The 20,615-nt window shown below is 36.0% G+C and overlaps 1 protein-coding gene and 1 pseudogene across 1 annotated transcript; one reads left to right on the forward strand and one right to left on the reverse strand.

Annotated features, from left to right (window-relative positions):
- LOC144439132 (uncharacterized) lies at positions 1-7,699 on the reverse strand (annotated as a pseudogene).
- Positions 7,700-14,174: 6,475 nt separating this feature from the next.
- LOC144438417 (uncharacterized) lies at positions 14,175-16,302 on the forward strand. The gene is made up of 4 exons (XM_078127438.1): positions 14,175-14,190; positions 14,716-14,979; positions 15,409-15,602; positions 16,041-16,302. The coding sequence occupies exons 2-4, from the start codon at positions 14,858-14,860 to the stop codon at positions 16,223-16,225; spliced, it is 501 nt and encodes a 166-aa protein (XP_077983564.1). The 5' UTR covers positions 14,175-14,190; positions 14,716-14,857; the 3' UTR covers positions 16,226-16,302.
- The last annotated feature ends 4,313 nt before the right edge of the window (positions 16,303-20,615 follow it).

Below are 20,615 nucleotides of genomic sequence, written 5' to 3' on the forward strand. Positions count from 1 at the left end.
CTATTTGCCCTTTTTGTTCTCACTATCCTTCAACAATCTTCGTAATATTTTCCCACTTTGCGATTTTGGAATCTCATCGATAAATTCCACTCCTCCACGCAATTTTTTGAATGCTGCTACCTTGCCTATCAAAGTAAGAAAAACACAAATACCAAAAAAGACATTTAATAATAAAATATTTTCAAAGCGTAAGATTTTCTTTTTAGAATGGTGAACCACTACGAACTGCAAACTATTCTCAAATATTGTACAAAGTTTATTTACATGCCACATATTCAAACTACCAACATTTACTCAAGCCTGTCCGGCACTAGATATGACCATACATAAATGGTCAAATGCAGTCAATAGGCAGCGACGCACAACTGAATTTATATACATATAATTATTTCGACATAAGTAGAACGTTATCCACTCATAGACGACTATTAAGATATATACAATTCTGAGTACTATGCAAGAGGATCTAGCTATATTCATATCTTTACAACTATAAGTGTGTATCTCTTGTCAGTTTGTCAGTTTTTGCCTAAAAGAATTTTTGTTTCCCATAACATGACTTCAGAAAATAGGTGAGGTAGGGCGGATTTTTATATTATTTTACTTTAAATTTCTAAAAATTACTTTGACACTAAACACTGACTGCATTTGATGGGAAATGATCTTTGTGGACGTAACTTGAAAATCACTGATCTGATCACTTTGATTTTAGAAATTTGTACACACCCTGAGTAATATTCCTCCACCCCCCCCCCCCCACACACACACAAAAAAAAATATGAAGACAATCGGTATGACAGTTTTGGAATTTAAGTAGTTTACAAACCGACCGACCGACAGACAGACAGGCAGACAACATACAGAGTGAGACAAACACACAAAGAGACAGAGAGACATTATACCATGCCTATAGCACGATCTGATTAAAATGTGGTGTAGTATTTCTTGTTGGATGTTATGTTTACTGTTATATGTTCTTTTGTGAGCGTATGTAACGGGCACATTTTAATCAGATTGGCGTATACTCAGACAGCTAAAAGAAGCCTATTGCACAAGTGAGCGTCAGTTCAGTTTTGCTAAAATAAATACACTTCTGACACTATTAACATACTACCGTGAACTACGGAAAGTCTCGTTTTTACCTTCAACAAATTTATACACGTCCTCTGGAAGCAAGTTTTTACTGTTCGTCACAATAAAAGCCTTTGGCAACTCTCCAGCTTCCTCATCCTGAACAGGGATAACTGCCGCATCTTGAATTTCAGGATGACTTATTAGCAAGGCTTCCAATTCTGCAGGGGCAACCTGAAAAAGTAGAAAAATACCGTGATCTCAAAAACGTTTTGCAAATATTTTGAAAATATCAACTTTGGAAGATAGTAGTAACAGTTGACTGACATGCACGATCCATATTGGTTACTATGGCGAATTCGAAGCACCAACATTCCTGTGTAAAATATCCGCGAGGCCAATTTTAATGATGTAAGACAAATCAGTAGTTGACAGGGTTTGGTCAACAGGAGGATTTTGCATTATGAAATATTACATACAGTAATTAAATTACATTAAATTACATTGTGTGATTAAATTACATGAAGAAAATATGTACTTGATTTATTGAAATTACCTGAAAGCCTTTGTACTTGATGAGTTCCTTCAGTCTATCTTCCACATGCAAGTGATATTTTTCATCGATGTAACCAATATCTCCTGTATAGAAAACGTACACAGGGAAAACCACTTTGATCCTCGCACATCTTAGCAGTAGCCATGTACAAGGCATGTAATGCGCCTCACACACTGTATAAATACTATTATACTATAGTGTATTTATCTGACCAGATAGCATACTTCGAGGTCAGACGGTTGCTGCTTACATTGCTGTCTACACAATTTTAACAATACCAATAACTAGAGTGATGAAATTATAAATATAAGGAGCAACACATCAGAATGAATAAAGAAAATACATTTAAAAAAAATTGTGTGTATGGTCCGACCAATTCTTCGCAAAAACACAAAAGTGAAGTCTTCAAAAACTTCAATGAAGTTACCTATTATAATGCTAGTTTATACCAATACTTAGTTTTTTTATCAAAAAAGTAGGCAGTTTGTAAAATTTAATACTAAGGCTTTTTCTATTAATACCAGATAGTGTAATTATACATTAAAGAGAGATATTTAGTGACAGCTTAATATATGATGTTTCACTGTCATGTTTGTTACTAATACGGCTCGGTTAAAGAGCGGATTAATCAACATGCTAAGACTGATATTTAGTTCATATGAATAGCAGATGTAGTTTTAAAAACGTTTAGATTTAAATTTAGATACTTCTAATTAAAGATTAGCATTTCCGAAATTCAAGGTAAACTTTCTGAACGGAAAATTTATTGTCACTTGTGCGAGAGAGAGACAGAGAGAGAGAGACAGAGAGAGAGAGAGAGAGAGAGAGAGAGAGAGAGAGAGAGAGAGAGAGAGAGAGAGAGAGAGAGAGACAGACAGACAGACAGACAGAGAGACAGACAGACAGAGAGAGAGAGACAGAGAGCGAGAGACAGAGAGCGAGAGAGACAGAGACAGCGAGAGACAGACAGACAGACAGACAGACAGACAGACAGCGAGACAGACAGACAGACAGACAGACAGACAGAGACAGAGCGAGAGAGAGACAGAGCGAGACAGACAGACAGACATACAGACAGACAGACAGAGACAGCGAGAGAGAGAGAGAGAGAGAGAGAGAGAGAGAGAGAGGGAGAGGGAGGGAGAGGGGAGAGAGAGCGCGCGCGCGTACATTACTGCTTTTCAGCTCACAAACAACTTTGACATTTTGTTGAGCGTTCCTAGTTATTCGTTCAGTGTGTGAATATGACAACTGTTGCGCTGTCATTATATAATTATTTCGTCAAGAAAGTTAAGCCAAACTTAGACAGACCTGACGAGACCCAACCATCTTCATCAATCATTTGTGCTGTCGCCTCTGTGTTTCCAAAGTACCCTTGCATCACTGACGGACCACGAAAGCAAAGAATTCCACTTTCACCAACAGGTAATGTTTTTCCAGTTTCAATATCAACAACCTAAAAGTAACCAACATCAGCATCAAAAGATACATTTATAGGTACAGCTGCTGTAATTGAACTTTCCAGGCATACGAAACTGTGACAAGTAGTCTAGAAAATATTTACATGTTGTTCATGTGTAGAATATAATGAGTAATCATGTTTCCATCACAGCCCTACTCTTGTAATTACTGAAAGCTCACTACGATACAATCGCTCGTGGCGATAACTTTTACCTTGGCTTCAGCATTTGGCACCAAAGTCCCACTCGATCCCTTTGGCCATTGATTTGGGTCATTACCGTAACACATGTGCGTCACAATTGCTTCCGTTAATCCATACCCTACGAAAGACACAGGACAAATAATATTTTGAGAAGAATCACAAGTTTGCGCTTTCATCATATATTGCTAGCCTGTGCGCATATGCGTGTTACACCTTGAATGCACTATACAACAGCCTATCATACCTGGACAACAACAATCACAAATTATATGCTGTGGTAGACAACCAATCACAACTTGTAGACTGTGGTAGACAACCAATCACAACTTGTAGACTGTGGTAGACAACCAGTCACAACTTGTATGATCTGGTCAACAATCAATCACAACTTGAATACTCTAGACAACAACCAGTTGCACGTGATACATGTATAGTTTCATAGTCAACCGTTCACATCACATTTAATAACTAAAGTTTAGAAACCTTTACCTTGTCTAAGAATAGCTTTGGGGTTTGTTCTTCTCAGCACAGCTGCAGGCAGCTCATCTCCCAGCGGTGCTGCCCCACAGAGAAACTCTTCAATGCAAGATAAGTCGTAGTTATCAACAATTGGATGTTTTGCCAGGAAAAGTGCCATGGGAGGAACAATTGGTACGTGATTTACCTAATAGTATGAAACAAATATGTTTACTATGGAATCTTTATTTTCTTCAAAATCATCATGTCACAATATACCATAATTAAAACAGAAAGCACTTAAAGCACTTGAAAAAGTGGGTATGGTTTAACAGACAGTTATAGGTCAACTTAGAGGCCATTAACTGAACATAATCGGACACTGATGAGTAAAGCTTTATTATTTTGTCCGAGGCGCAGCCGAGGTGTCCGATTATGGCCGAGGACTTGTCCTATAATGAAGTCATATTTCGAATTCGACGGTTTTAGGTTTTTCACTAGAGATTTGATTTTATAGATTTGATTTATTTCAGCACAAGAAAATAAACATTCAGTATACAGTTATGCAGAAAACAGTTACAACAGACAAAATAAGCAAGTCAACGTTGCCATCTACAGTGCTGTTACATAACCTCTTACCCATTATCATGTTAATAACAAAATTCAATATAGCAAATCCATCCAGCATATCTCGGCCAATTAATCCGATATTTCCCAAAAGTTCTGAAACCTGGCAAAGACTCGTACTGTAACAACAGTCCCAATTCGAACAGTATATCCGTTTTTACCCACATATATAGATCTGTTGCTATCCCTGGTACACATACACATACACCACATATATAGTTCTGTTGCTAACCCTGGTAAACATACACATACACATACACATACACATACACATACACATACACATTGTCATGTCAATGAACAATTCTATATGGAAACCTGCTTTCTACACAAGTCACTTTGTAGATATAGAGCATGTCTTTGGATAGATAGTCACAGTAATAGAGGTACAGTGTTCGAGACCCGTCAAGGTGAGAGCTATTTTACACACACACACACACACACACACACACACGCACACGCACACGCACACACATTACAGAATGACAGGTGCAGAATATTAATTAGCTGTGGTAGAACACAGTATTAGGAGGACAGCACATGTTGGTTGCATTGTAACAGTTGACAAGTTGGGGACAGTGCTATAGAAATAATTAACTTGCTAAAGACAGTTTCATTCATGGGTTTAAAAGTGTTCTTGTCATGGATTAAAGGTATGCACAGACACTTTCTTTGTGTAATTAAGTGTCATGTTATATATATATATATATATATATATATATATATATATATATATATATATATATATATATATATATATATATATATATATATATATATATATATATAACATCAAAACAAAGCATTAATTCAATTTTATTCAAACAAAATCAATTAATTTATTCAAATTCATTACTCCAGCCACGTCCTATTCAATTTCCTGCAATTCATTTCATTGCAATTCGGTTCATTATACCATGCACGAACGAAGTTGAACAAAAAAATATGGAATGTATACTCTGGTCTTTCTATGTCACCACAATGTATGTCTACGTCATTGGTTCTGCTGTATTCAAAATATGAGTCAAAACGTTCAAAATTGCTATATTCTCCCCATGTTTTCTTTGATATTACTGGCTCTGGTATAATTATGTTATTCTCCAATCTTTTCCTTCATTCAGCCAGAAAATATTCGTGACTCGTCTAGAGACTCGTAGTGACAAAGCCATTTGTATTTTCCTTGACCGAGCGAAGAAAACAAATGGCAATAACATCTAATTATACAATGTAATTTATTTTGTGTATATCTATAGATATGCTTACTTTATGAATTTCTTTGATCATCCTTTCTCCATAGTGTATACCAATTAATATTTGTAGGATAGTTTTAAAAGTTGGAAAGTTTGAATAAAACGAAAAATATGAGATTACACACCTTATAATCTTGCACAGTTTTCAGGAAAACCTAATGATTATGGGAACAATTGTATATTGTACCTGAGCTGTTCAATATTTGCTATATAGTTAAAGTGGCTCATCATAACCCCCTTGGGGAGTCCTGTTGTACCACTGGAATACGGAATAACAGCCACATCTTTCTTTGCGTGTATGGTCAGGTTCCGTGGAAATGCCGAACCATTGTTGTCAAGAAGAGAGGAAAACGTCTTACAACCGTCTGCCTGCCCAATCACGTAAACATCCTACAGATAGAAGACAGACCACTGATATGATGGAATAAATAAATGAATTGTATAGACGTTCACTAATTATTTTCCCACCAATTGCAAATTCCCATTTTCAATGTATAATCTACAAGCAAACCCCTTGCAAGGCTCATCAAACCCCAAATTATATAAATTATACTTTATTATACCTATAGTTCTATGCTATACATACCTTGATGCTAGCGATTCTCTTCGCTCCTTGTCTCGCCTTCTCTGCAAACATCGGTAAGGTAACAATGATATTCGATTGTGAAATTGTCAACTGTTGAACCAATTCCTCTGGTGGTAAAACACAAACACAGATACCAAATTTTCTACGCTGTGCAAAACTCCAAATGGTTTTAATGAAGAAAAACATACAGACTTTGCAATATATAAATATACGTTGCTTACATTCATAAAAAAGTATATGTAAAGTTTATTTGTTGTTTGTGTATTTGTTTATTGTTTACAGTTTTCGTAGAATCCTTGTGAAATGTGTTGTTTTTTTCCATTAAAATATTTGCATAGTTATTGCCAATTGCCAAGTTTCATATCACTTTGAATTGGCAGTACACGCTTTGTTCCTGGACATATAGCAATGTATGTCAATAACATTTGAGTAAATCTCCTCTTTTTAAAACACTTACCTGTTGTATATAGAGGGTTAACAGTCGTAATAGTGCCACCAACGACTGAAACAGCACTGAATATCACAAAATATTCAGGTATATTTGGAAGGTAAATTGCACAAGTGTCTCCCTGTTTAAAACCATCAAGAGTTAGGCCACTAGCACATTTGTAGACGAGTTCCTTTAGTTGTGTAAACGTATATGATTTACCGGTAACGCCATCGACCTGTCGGGGACAATATAAATATCAGTGATGCACTTTATCAAATACTAAATTACATCAGTATTGCCAGAAATTCTTTTTACCGTAACCACAAGAAGTTTATTAAAGTATCATTGGATTTTGATAGACTTTGAAGGATGCTTTAACCTTTGGGAACAGTGGAACGGTGCAGAAATAGATGAGTCGGCACCGTCTCTGAAACATAAGAAGCTAGGTTCGAATTAAATCACATAGCGCTCACAAAACTAGAACTTTCACGGACGAAATTTGAAAGTTGTCGACTGGGTGCTGTACCTACCAATGCTTCCCTATTTCCAAATTTATCGAAATCTTTCATAACATATTCAGCTACATTCATGTCATCCGGGATTTGTATATCGGGTAAAGAACTCTTGAAAATCCCTATGAAATATAAGAATACATTACTTACTTTACATACACTATAGGATCGTGCAGTATATATGACGCTGGAAGGTAGGTAATCATTTTTTGTGAATAAGGCAAAAAAAGTATGTTTTCGATAACCCGACCGACCCTAGTTTAAGCCACCCTAAACATTTTTTAGACATTTAAAACAAAAGATAAAACATTCTGTGTTTTCTTCAAACTTCATGCACGTCTGTTTTCTTTCCCCAGTGATGTCTATACATATTTCATGAAAGTATCACAGAATGGGAGGTTTTGGGTAGATGCAATATTTTGCAAACAATAAAACCAATTAAAAAAATAAAATAAAATAAACCCGACCTACCTACCCTTTTTTTCTGAGGTTGGAAACAGATATCCGTGCTTCAGCACTGTTTTTTTAGGTGATGGTGTTAGTACCATTGAAATCATGTGCAAATACAAATGGGGATTGAACACACACACACACACACACACACACACACACACACACACACACACACACACACACACACACACACACTGTCTGTATCTCTCTCTCTCTCTCTCTCTCTCTCTCTCTCTCTCTCTCTCTCTCTCTCTCTCTCTCACGGAATTGCAACTGATTGCTCACCAATTTCGTTCGCCTTTTCACAAAGAACACTTGACGTATTAGCGAAGTACCTCCCAGTTATGTAATTTGGTCTTATTGTTGGCGAATTTGATATTTTCCACCATAGTGATTTAGATCTTATGGTTGGCTGGATCGTTTGACGGGCGATGAACGCAGCTCTCAACATATTTACGAGATTTGAATCAACTATGGAAAATCTTCGATATCGTCGTTCAAAGGTTGATCTCTTTAAAGAGAAAGACAAGGGTATTACCAGTAAATACAATACTAGAGATGAAAGTATATGAAAAAGTGTTACTAGTGGATGAGTCAATATACTATCATACCCAAGTATCCATAAGATAACCATATCAGTGGCACTAACACTTTATCACATGTAAACGGAATGCCTTTCTCTGTGAGGGCTAAAAAGGGGTTGTTTTTACTTTACATTTTACATACAAGTTATTGAAGCGTGAATAAATACATACAACGCCCTCACCCGACAGTTACTGAAAATATGGCTTATGAGGTGATGATTAAAGATTGTGAATAGGCTAAGTACGTACCAAAAAATCTCAAATAAAAAGCAAAACATTTCAAGACTTTCAGACTTTTGATGGCCCAATGGTCGTAAACCACTGTATAAGATATTATATTATTATATGTACTATTCAGAAAATATAAAGAAATATCCTTAATTTTGAAAAAAAATGCGAAGCCAACATGAGGATATATTGCCCATCACCAGAAAAAAATATAAGGTTGAACAGCTTTTTCATTTTTTCAAGCCTAATGTCGTATCTTTCAAAGTAGTTTCCGAAAAGATGTCACATTCAAAGTAAAAAAAAATGGATGGTGCTTTCTCAAATAAGTAACACGGCAAAATAATCATTTTCTAATACCCAACTCCCAAAACTGTTATGACCTCGTTTATGTCGGAACCCAAGGTGAACTCAGTGAATTCTCCTTGTCATTATCATTATAATGGAAATTGAAGTTTGGATTTTGATGTCGAAGGTACAGCTCTGTTTACAAATTTAAGGCCATTCTTTCCATAGCAAATTGTCGCTTCAAAATAAATTGCGGAATAACGCTAGTGTCAGTGTGCAATGAGATGATTATATCAAACAACATTTTAACCAAAGACAACGTCGAACACAATTACAATTATGGAAAGAAATATCTCCAAATAGTCGATCTTAAACTGCGTACCTAGTTTAATAGTTTTTCAGGGCCAGAGTTAATCCAACTTCTTGAACGAAGGACATTTTATCTTACAAATTGTTTGAGATAGAGTACATAGAAGCCAGAAATACCAAACATATGTACAGGGCAAATTTATATGTCTCCGTGCAAATAGAACAAGATAAAATCGACTGATCCAAATCAAAATTGATCAAATCATGTAGAGATAAATAATTCATCGGTGATCTTCAAAACTGTTCAACGATAGAACTATATGTCCCGTAACAGGTCTCCGTCGAAGTATCTTTTGCTCTGTATCCTTCAAGTGATAAAGCTAACTCTGTACCTCCCATGCTCCGTCAACGGAAAGTGGTTATATTTCCACGATGTTGAAGTTCTCAGCAAAATCTTTTTTAAAAAGTACATAAAAACGTAATTATGTACGGATTTGAGTGACTGACGATAATAGACATTTCTAGTCCAAATTTCGAAAAGAGACCACAATAATGATTAAAATAAAATACGATTTCTACAGAAGCTTGAGGCCAACCATTACAATGGTTTCACAGTTATTTTCAATCTCGTAAACAAGTTGTTGTTATTGATGGTAAATCGTCTGAGCCACAACAAATTAAATGTGGAGTGCCACAAGGTTCAATTTTAGGCCCAACTCTATTAACTACTTTAATTTTCGGTTATTCGCTGATTGCATTTTTAAAAGAATCAAACGATACTAGTGGTGAGGCCGGTATACAGATGTTCTTTATTGATTTATATCACTATTTGATTTTTTGTATTAGTTTGGGTTTTTATATATATTTTCTTGTAAATTCCCGGTATATTTCTTTTATATGGGCCTTGAGCCTGATCCAAACAATAAATAATAAATAATTTACTCCAAAATGAAGAAGCGTAAGAATGGGGTGGGGGTGGGGGGGGGGGTTGGGTTATACCTTACCTATAGTAATTTGGCATTTAGGGGGAAATATGTCTCGTCTCGCTCTCTTTCCCTGTGTGTGTGTGTGTGTGTGTGCTATTGCCCCTGTCTCTGTAAATATAATTGTGTCTGTCCTCTTTATTTTCTATGTCGCATTTTCCCTCTCGCTGCATGTACGTATATTTATGTCTGTCCAATCCTCTTTCTCCATCTACAGAGTCTTGAATTCATGGGTTCCCTAGTGCTGGTGTATGCAGTGGCTTTCATTGTCGCATCTGCTGTAGAGCTACCAACTCTTGAAGTAGAAAAGGTTGTGATACCGTCGAAGAACAAGAAAGCTTAATAAAGGCACGGACCAATTGATATAATGTGTAAAACGTCATGATAAGATGAACGGGGTGGGGTTGGGGGGGGGGGAGCAAGCTCATGAATGAGTAGTTGTACGTGAAGGCCCCGCGCAAACCTCTCTAACTAAACCCAAGATGTTTTATAATGCGATGGTACTGCCATTGTTTGCCTACACTGCAGTAGTATGGTCAAAAAGTGATACGACTTTGCTCACCAGACTTCAGAGGTTCCAGAATAGAGCAGCCAGGATAATCCTTCAATGTGGGCCTAGGACCAACTCTTTTACTATGTTAGAGAGTTTCAATTGGTTTTCATGGAATGAACGTTGTTGACTTTCAGAAGGCGTGCGTCTATTTTAAACGTTTCCCATAAATTGTAATCTTCATATCTTAATAAATATGCCACGACATTGAATGAATTTCAAAGCTATTTTATCCGACAAAGATCTAATCTCAATGCACATCTACCGAGAATTAATAATAATTCCAGCAAAAGAACCTTTTCAAATACTCTGGAGCTGTTCTGTGCTACCAATACAAATTAAGCAGTACAAAACAATTCACACTTTCAAGGATACATACACAAGTCATTTCATGTCATATAGGATGACTTCCAGAATGGTGTAACTGTGTAGTTTTGTGTTAATCTTCTCTCTTAAACCCACCAATCTTTGACACAAGCGCTAGCTTTGTCAAATTCATTTTTTTTAAATGTAAATTCTGGTTCTTCTTACATCATCATATGAATACATGTCACGATCTATTCTCAATTCATCCATCTTGCACATTAAGAAAGGCAAACAAAATTTGTGCTGTTACAAGCCATGTTCAGTCTTGTGTCTATTCAAGTGTATTTAATTAATAAAAATCACGTATTATTCCAAAGAAAGAAACAAAATGCGATATTACAAACATGAAGTATCGAAATATCCCATCATCCCTTAATATCATGATTCAGTGCTTGAAAATAAACTATTTTAACAATGTTCCGTGTATCAGCATTATGATTATACCCCTTGTCTCCATAGTGTTTGTAAGTCCCCCCCCCCCCCCCCACCACCACCACCACACACACTCAAGATAAAATCAGTAGAAAATTCTATCAGGACAGATGATGAATTGTTATTCCTCCAATTCTGTACATCAAAACATTTTCTTTTTTGCAAAGACAGTTTCAACCCTCAAAATGAGGCAAAATGACAGAATTCTTGATATATCATCATCATCATCATCATCATCATCATCATCATCAGCATCATCATCATCAATTGCAGAGCATCTATAGTGATTTCATATACTATTTTCAAAACTTCATTAGTTAAACCTGAAGTTCCCAAGAGAGTACTTCTTGTTGCAGCTGGACACGGTAAAGCAATGTTAAGGGTTTATAACATGGGCAATGTCAGGGGGATAGGAGGGGGGTGCACATAGTTGCTAGCAACCAGTTTGAGTTTATACACTATCATGACACCTTTCGTGCACTAGGAGTGAAGTTGACCATATTCTTCGTTCAGCTGAGGAAATACAAGTAACATGTGAGAATTGTCACGGTGACTCGTATTTTCCGACTGAAATGTTTTTTTTTTTTTTTTTTTTTTTTTTTTTTGGGGGGGGGTTATATGATTCCGATATAAATGGGTTGGTACTGTACATGTATTATATAAAAATAAAACAACAAAATACGTTGTTACTCAATGAAAAATGAAAGAGATTTACTAATCATAAACCGAGGCTACCAAAACACTACCAAATTAGCACATTCAATAAACTCATCAATAACATGCACTGGTATCACAAGTTGTAAATAATTCTACATTATTTTTTTAACAACCCCCTTTTTTGTAACCATTCTATAGCTTGTTCTGTACTTGTGGAGATGTCAGACCACATATTTCACAACCAAATGTATTCTTAATTTAGCAGCCACCAATGCAAAGCCAGAATTTAATTTTCTCAAAATATAAAAATATTTTATACTGACATCTTCTATATTGCATAACACGTGAACTTATTTTTCCATCAATTGCCAGGCTTTGCATGAATAGGATAGACACTTATTAGTTTTATTTATGCAACAACTGGGTAATAATTGAAGAACCTGATAATACATGTACACTCAATAAAACGTAACGTTTTATTAAACAATTTTCTTACAATATATGTATTTGTACTTTGGCATGTAAAGTACTCGTAAAAAATGTTGAGTGCTCATCTCACTTTTACATCACACAATGACGCTCCCCAAGAACAGGTCTGTAAAATGTGACACCCTAGGTCAGACTGTTGAGGTCAGACGATTTCCTCGTACTGAACAAAAGATCACACTTACAGCTGGCACACTCAAAGGTCATTAGTTAGACTAAATTAAAGTTCTATTCAGTAAGCTGGTACAATTCAGGTAGCGGTCACAGATATATAGCTGTGTACTGGAGTGACAGAATCAAAGCAAAGGTAAGCTTGACTACAGGTATTTCTTACACTTCACATCTTTGAGTTCTTCAGCAATCAACAACAAGGTCATCCATCAGTCAACCACCACAGGTTAATATTTGTTGTTCTAACAAAGGTAGTACGTGTAAACCTGTTTTTCGTAGACGTTTTATTACTTAGTGCTCAGCTATGCTCATTTGTTTTTCATTCGTTGTCGTACTGAGACTGTGATGATGCCAATGACAATGACAATGACGTCCCGCTGTAACTGGGAGGGGGTGCTACTCCCCTTACTTTAGTGTACGTATATGTGCCGCTCTTTGGGATGCGTTATCTAGCCCTTTGGTCTAAAATGGGGTCTGTTTTATTTTCAACTGAAGTCTAACACGGGATCCAATTTGCATCATTTTTTATTTTGCTTGGTCTAAAATGTTGTCCATTGTCCTTTACCAAATCCTGTCATTAATTGTCCCAAAATGTTGCCTCCTAAAGAAAATGTATTTAGGTTTACACTTCCATCTTTTAGAAAACCTGTAATGGTCTACAATGGGGAGTTGATATTTGGTCTAATTGGGTCTAAAATGGGGGCTGGGGTTTCCAGCATTGGCCACACACCCCTACCAGAGCTGGTCACTTGTACCGCCCCTGGCGGTGTCACATTCCAACAATTAGTGTGTGTAGGAACAAAAATCTATAGTTCTTCCCGTACATACAGGATTCAGTTTATATCAATACACACTCTCACACTCACATTCACACTCACACACATGCACAGACAGACAGACAGACAGACAGATAGACAGATAGACAGACAGACAGACAGACAGACAGACAGACAGACAGACAGATAGATAGATAGATAGATAGACAGATAGACAGACAGACAGGTACTAGGTAGGTACGTAGTTAGTTAGACAGACAGACAGGTAGGTAGGTAGGTAGGTAGGTAGGTAGGTAGGTGAGTAGTTAAACAAATAGATAGACAGATAGATAGATAGATAGATAGGTAGATAGATAGATAGATAGATAGATAGATAGATAGATAGATAGATAGATAGATAGATAGATAGATAGATAGATAGATAGATAGACAGATAGATAGATAGATAGATAGATAGATAAAAACATGACATATATAATGACAATATAATATGACGGTACGAATCTATTAAAGAGCCCACAGTAACATTATTTGTGGGGGGACAGGTCAAAGTACGGGCCGAATTGCTGGTCGTTAAAAAGCGTGCTTTCTGATTTATTAATATTATCACGTATTTCTGTGGGAGATTAGAGAGATAAAGATGTCTTACGTGAACGGAACGTTAACGGATACGTCATCACTCCCTGCGCGCCCTTCTCGTAATTTGATTACGTCACACGTTCGCTTGTCGTCTGCCAGTTGTATTTTTACGTGAAACAGGTAAGTTTCTCGTATATCAATTCCGAGAGCATTTCATGCTTTTATTTGAACAGAAAATTCAATGTGAATCATTGTTTTTCAAAATATACTTATCATTTTACGAGTTACTATATTCATAAATTACTGATGTTGCAACATTTTATATAAAAAAGAGACAAAAAGTCATGACTGGCGTTGGACTGTCACTATGTGGCCACTGTTGTTGTTGTTGATCCAGCTTGCTTGCCGAATACGGAAGTAACAGTAACAACGGCCACCAAACAAAAGTCATCGCACGATCAGCGGGTTACAATTATTTCATATACATTACTGCCTCATATAAATTTCTTGTTTTGGAGACAAACACAGAGGCTGGGGACACATATAGCATCGTATGAACCGAGAAAGGCGTAATTGTTAAGGCTTGTAAACACTACTGCTTCACCGTTGCTTGGTGCTGTGTAATTATGTTTTTGTAGCCAGCTGTGATGACTGGATTCATAAATACATTTCAACTATGTTCTTTTACTATTGATGTAATTGCAGATACTGAGAGCAAGCATGTCAGTGCAGAAACGAACTGTCATACGTTGGTCCGTTCAATTAACAGGACGTTGATCTACTACGGGAAGTAGTGGCTAACAGGCCTGAAACCTCGGCAGAATGGTTAGCTATTGCTAACACACTGATGTCACATTGGGGCTGGTGTACGAGTGGTGACGGACCAAAAATAACATCAAGGTCCGTCAGAGAGCACGCAGATTTGCTACTAGCGAAGTTCAAGGAGAATGATAAGAAGGCTATGAAAAAGTGAGTGATAACAAAGTTACATGGAATCCAACCCTCTGTGTGATTAACTTCTTTTGATTAATATTACTGTGAATTTTGAATTTCGAAATTGATATTCATTTGCTAAAATTTGAGATGATTTTACTTCTTTAAGTATTTACACTGGGGTAATTATTCATCTTTTGTAATGAACAGTTGTCTGTGAGCGTCTGACTAAGATTTTAGTTTGTATATATATATATATATATATATATATACACACACACACACACACACACACACACACACACACACACACACACAAACAAACAAACACAGTTAGTCGTCTGAGTAACGACTCATTACACCCTAATTCTTTTGAATTAAGTCTATAATACTCTGCTACTAATACTTGCATCGAGTACTGTTCTCTCCAGCGAGACACTCATATTCATATTTATATTTTTTCAGGTCTGGTACAGAAGAGCAGTACACTGAATTGCAACAGCTGTGCCAAGAAGTTGTGTCATATGTTGAAAGCCAGGCAGCAAGTAGAAGTAATGACGTGGTGGCATCCAAGAAAAAATATGAACAACGACAGCAAGCCATTACCATCAGAGAGACTGCCATGAAGAGAATGACAACAGCAGAAAATGACTCAGGAGGTAATTTTGATTCACCAGGGTGTATGAGTAGACATCCAGCAAAGAAGATGATTCAGTATTTTGTAACAAGCAGAACAGTATATCTTCTCACATGGTACAATAGTAACCAAAACAATGTCAGTAATTGTAATACATAGCCTTGATCAACTTTGAAGATTGGAAGTCTGCCAAATATCTACATTTACAAATGGATTTGTGGTAAATTTCTCAAACAAGTCTAATAAAGTTTGGTTTCCAGTCTGTAGAATAAGGCTGATCAAACAATACATTCTATAATGTCACGAATCATAGCGTAGAATGCAGATGGGGTGTTTTTCAACATATTTTCTTAATCACCATAGCTCTTAACAGGAATGTTGGTATTTAACATGTTCAATCCACTTTACATGATTACAAATTTGCTAACTATGTTTCATTTCTTTCTGATACCTCAAACAGAGAAAAAGGCGAAATGCAGCAGAACATCAAAAGCTGATCTTTTTACTTATCTGCAAGAGAAGCATGAGATGGATATGAAGTACAAGCAGGATGCACTGGAAGTTGAAAAGAGGCGACTTGCTTTACAGGAGAAGCAGCTGGAAATGCAAATGAGGATGTTGGAGCAGCTTGCCAAGAGAAATTAAATTTAAATTACATTTTAACATTGTATATATATATATTTATTTATTTCACATTGTCACAAATGTAAACAAAATGAAAGTTCTCGTCTATTTTATAACTTTAAAAAAGTGTTCTTAACAGTTTTCCCACAGGGCACAGTGAGTATGATCTAGATATGTGCAATATCCTGTATGTCATCTGATTGTACATTTTCTGATTCTCCAATCCCCTTTCCCCACCCCACTCCCACTAATGGTATATTCAGTCATCAGTCATGGGCCTGGTCCAACAACATACTCACAAACTTTTTTTTTCTTACATGTCCCTGTTCCTGTTTATATTGTCAACAACAGTTGGTCCGCTGGTATTTAAATTACTAATCAGCTGACCATCTGTTGTTGACTCATTAAAATCTGACTGTAGATAAACTACTATTATATAAACATGATATAAATAAGCTGTCACCAATTTACAGGTTTTTTTTGTGATAGATATGGCTAGTGGTAGAAACAGAGTCAGGTAAGAAAATTAAGAATAGAGAGTTTTATATATTTATTAATTAAGGAAGAAAGGAAAAGAAAAAACACACACACACACAAACACGTAAGTTTGTTGGTATGTTGTTACACTAGGCCTAGAATGGAATATGCCATCAGTGGTGCATGCTTGGGGATGAGAGGATCGGAGAATCAGAAACTATACATTCCAATATCACAGGAAAATGTTCATATCTAGATCATGCTTGCTGTGGCCTGTAGTTTTCCCTGCTTAAGTTATTACTTTCCATGAATTCTGTTCCACATTTTACCGGCAACTGTGACAAAATAAATCAGTGTTCAATAAATAAATGATATCTTTGTTTTTACTTTGTTTTGTTTATGTAACAAAAATATACAATTTCAGACAATATCAGTAGCAATCATGTTTATTCATAATAACAGTAATATGCATAATAACATTTGATAAGTCTGTTGGTACTACAACTAATACATAAATAACAGCCAACAATGTTTATTCATTTCTAAGGTAAGTTTCAAGTGCTGGTGGCTGTAGATCAAAAAAGGTTGAAATTTCACTTCCATAGAGACAAGTATGGCAATTTGTTAGAATTGTTGCCACCAAAAAATACATTGCTACAGGTTGTAGGTAGAACTTTTGGTTTTTCTTAAAATCAAGAAATGCAAAGATAGATATAATCTTTCCAAAATCCCACTCCACACATACACGAACTTCTGACATGGATCGGTTGAAAGTCTGCTGTTGAGGGGTTAAGTGTGCCCCCTTGAATGGGCCCATTAACTCTGGACAAAGAGGATAAGCAGGGTCACCATAAACACACATCATCTGTCCATTATGTTGAATTTGCTCTAACATTGGAAGTAGCTGGCTTTCTGCCAACATATATGCATCATGTCGGCTCCCTTCTATTGGTCCAAACATATGGGCTATAAGACCATTTGGTGCTTGAAGGGACTGAAATTGAATAAAATAGAAACCATGTTGGACAATGCTTTGATCTATTTTGATGAGTTATCAGATTGTAGACTAATGTGGTTTGACATTGAGGCCATTAAAGAAAAGGATCGTGACATGGTTTCTTAGAGCATTGATGGATCAACATACTGAAATAGGGTTAGGCTGGAGGAGTAAAGGTAGATGCTCATAAAAAGGCACATAGATAGCTTCTTGAATGTGATGCTAGACATTTGAAGAAATATTTTTTAAACAATGAAAACTGGATGAAATACTTGTATTAGAGAACCAAAATACATATCAATGTTTGCAGCCAAAGTGTTATTTGATAAACTTTTTTGTGTTTCTCTATTTCATGTCTAAAGTTTGTTGTCCCTAGTGCACTGTGCAATGTCCATTGTTCAATTGTCAGTGTAGCTTGTATGTCTGTAATCTGCATTGTTGTTGTTGACAAACAAATACCTCTGAATTTAAATTGTCAAACAACAATGCTCGATGCACATGTATAAACTGTGTTGACAAACTGAAATCTTGATATTTGCACATTCTTTACAATGTCCAGTATGACAGGAAACTCTACATTAAACAAGACTCCAAAATTAAGATTTATTAAGAGCTTAAACATTAATATTTATTCTATATTCCCAAAATAACTTCATGACTCGTACGTCAATCATCGAATGAATAAGTCTTTCAAACTCTGATGAAAGACTGTAATTTTAGTGTAAATATTATTCCGCCTGAATTGTGAAACACTGTTCCAGTATTCTCTTACCTGAAATTTAAGGCAGTGCGTTCTTTTATGGCCAGAAAATACAACCCTTTGGCCAGTACGTGGTCTTGAAATTGATCTAGTTGTTCCATCAATGAATCCCCAGCAATTATCCAGTGAGGCCCCCTTGTTATGGATTGCTGCAGCAAATGTAACTGGGTCAAGCCATGCCAAATTTAAGGATGTGAGAAGATGGTTAAATTGCCCATGGATATATTCTACAATCTGCATAAAAGAGCACACAAAAATCACACAAATTTGAGATAAGTATAATCACACTGACAAATGTAAAAAAAGTTCAATTACTGATTGCTATTAGCTTTTAAAAGGAATACGTATCTGATAGTAGTGGGTGAGATATTTTTGATATTATAGTGTCCTCCTTTAGGTTACTAGTATGTTTGTTTCTAAGGTGACTTTTCTAGGTCATTCTACTTGCAGAAACATTTTACATCCATTGTTGATTTAGCACAATATTGACACAAACTGTTGATATGTAGAATTACGTAAAATGACACATTATTACATTTTATGTCAATAGAGGAGGAAAGTGACATACCGTATTGAAAATTATATTTAGTTCTGGTTCATCCCTCTGGAAAAATTGAACTAAATCACACCAACGGTTGGGATATGATAGTCGACGCAGAAGAATGAGTAGTGCCTCCATACTTGTTGCTGCAGTTCCATTATATCCAACTATTTTTTCTGGCAGAGAGAGTGCATCATGTAACCGGGTCAAGTCATGTTTACCAAATCTGTAATTTACAGAATGAAAGAATGTGTAAGCTGTACATTGTATACAAAAACATTTTTAAAAAATTAAAGTCATATCAAAAAATGAAAAATAGAATAAAAACATCAAAAGGACAACACCGGTAGGCTTATCAACGCAATTTTGTTTTTCATTTCACAACCTGTACTACACATATTCTATTGATATGACAAGTTGGACTTATGCAATTGTACTAAAATAATGCACCCACTTCTTGGGTACTTACCTGAAGTATTCAAAACACTCATCATTTGAAAAGAGATCAAGTACGATTGGTGTATTAACAAGATTTCTGCTCTCCAAAAATGTATTGATTAAAAAAAATTCGATGTCATCGTGGTCTTCCTCTAATAAAAGTGCTTCTGTTATTTCTTGACGTCTTCGTCTGAAAGTATTGACAAATATGTAGTAATGTACATTGGTGTATTCGATTTCCGCATTGTGAATTCGTGTCTGGTGGGTAGTCGCCTGGGAATGCTGGGTTATGGTCACGAACAAATTTAATTATCAGTTATACACAGTCAATTACGCTTCAAAATACAGAACAAATCAGATAACAAATAATTTTGGATTTAAAAAGTTGTCACTGGATATTGCCATGCAACGCTTATAAGTTATAGGCGTACGGAACCGATCGTATAGACCTTACGCGGGGCGTAAAATGAATGTTTTTTGCTGCATTTTAGGTAAGACCGCTTTTTCTCATAGTAGTCATATCATAGGACTAATAAGGATAAAAATTTAACACAGCTGTGAAAATATACAATAAAATGTATCGTTCATAACTAACGTACCTTCTCCTCGCTGCCGCCATGTCCTTATGTTTACCAACATTGTCGCAACAAAACGATGTTGTAAAGCTAGCGATGATTGGACGATGGTAAACTTCTTGGCCAATAAGATACATTATTACAACTTACAATTGTGCGACGTGTCAAAGGTTATGTTGTCATCTTAATCGCTTCTGTACATCACGTAGCGAGAACGTAACGCGATCGGTGTTCCGCGTAACGTTCTCGCTATGTGAAGACATCTTAATCTCTCTAATATAAAGAACGAAACGTACACACACAGTTTTGGGATGTTATGTTTTTCTTGAGACCAAAATGTGTTTGCGATAAAGGGCTTTGATCAAGTTATGGCCTCTAACTATAGCTTGAAGTGTGCTTTGAAAACTTGTAAACAGAAACAGTACATTCACAGTTTTTACGAGTCCTATGCCTGTTTATAGGAATTAAACTCGTTGTAATTTGCATGTGTCAAGGAGAGAAGGTCAGGGAGATAGCAATAGGCACATAGTACATAACTAAGTTTCGAGTATAAGGTCATCATGTAATTAATCCAACTTATTTTACAATAATCAAGCATTTATGTTTGACTGGTATTGTCTCTA

Source organism: Glandiceps talaboti, chromosome 8 (assembly GCF_964340395.1).
Source record: "Glandiceps talaboti chromosome 8, keGlaTala1.1, whole genome shotgun sequence".
In the NCBI taxonomy this organism is placed as follows: domain Eukaryota; kingdom Metazoa; phylum Hemichordata; class Enteropneusta; family Spengelidae; genus Glandiceps; species Glandiceps talaboti.

What these genes read in the sequence shown, in the direction of transcription:
- LOC144438417 (XM_078127438.1), top strand. Translation starts at nt 14,858, where the DNA reads ATGTCACATTGGGGCTGGTGTACGAGTGGTGACGGACCAAAAATAACA. An exon ending in GATAAGAAGGCTATGAAAAA is followed by an intron (nt 14,980 to 15,408) that starts GTGAGTGATAAC and finishes ATATTTTTTCAG; the next exon opens with GTCTGGTACAGAAGAGCAGT. An exon ending in AGCAGAAAATGACTCAGGAG is followed by an intron (nt 15,603 to 16,040) that starts GTAATTTTGATT and finishes TACCTCAAACAG; the next exon opens with AGAAAAAGGCGAAATGCAGC.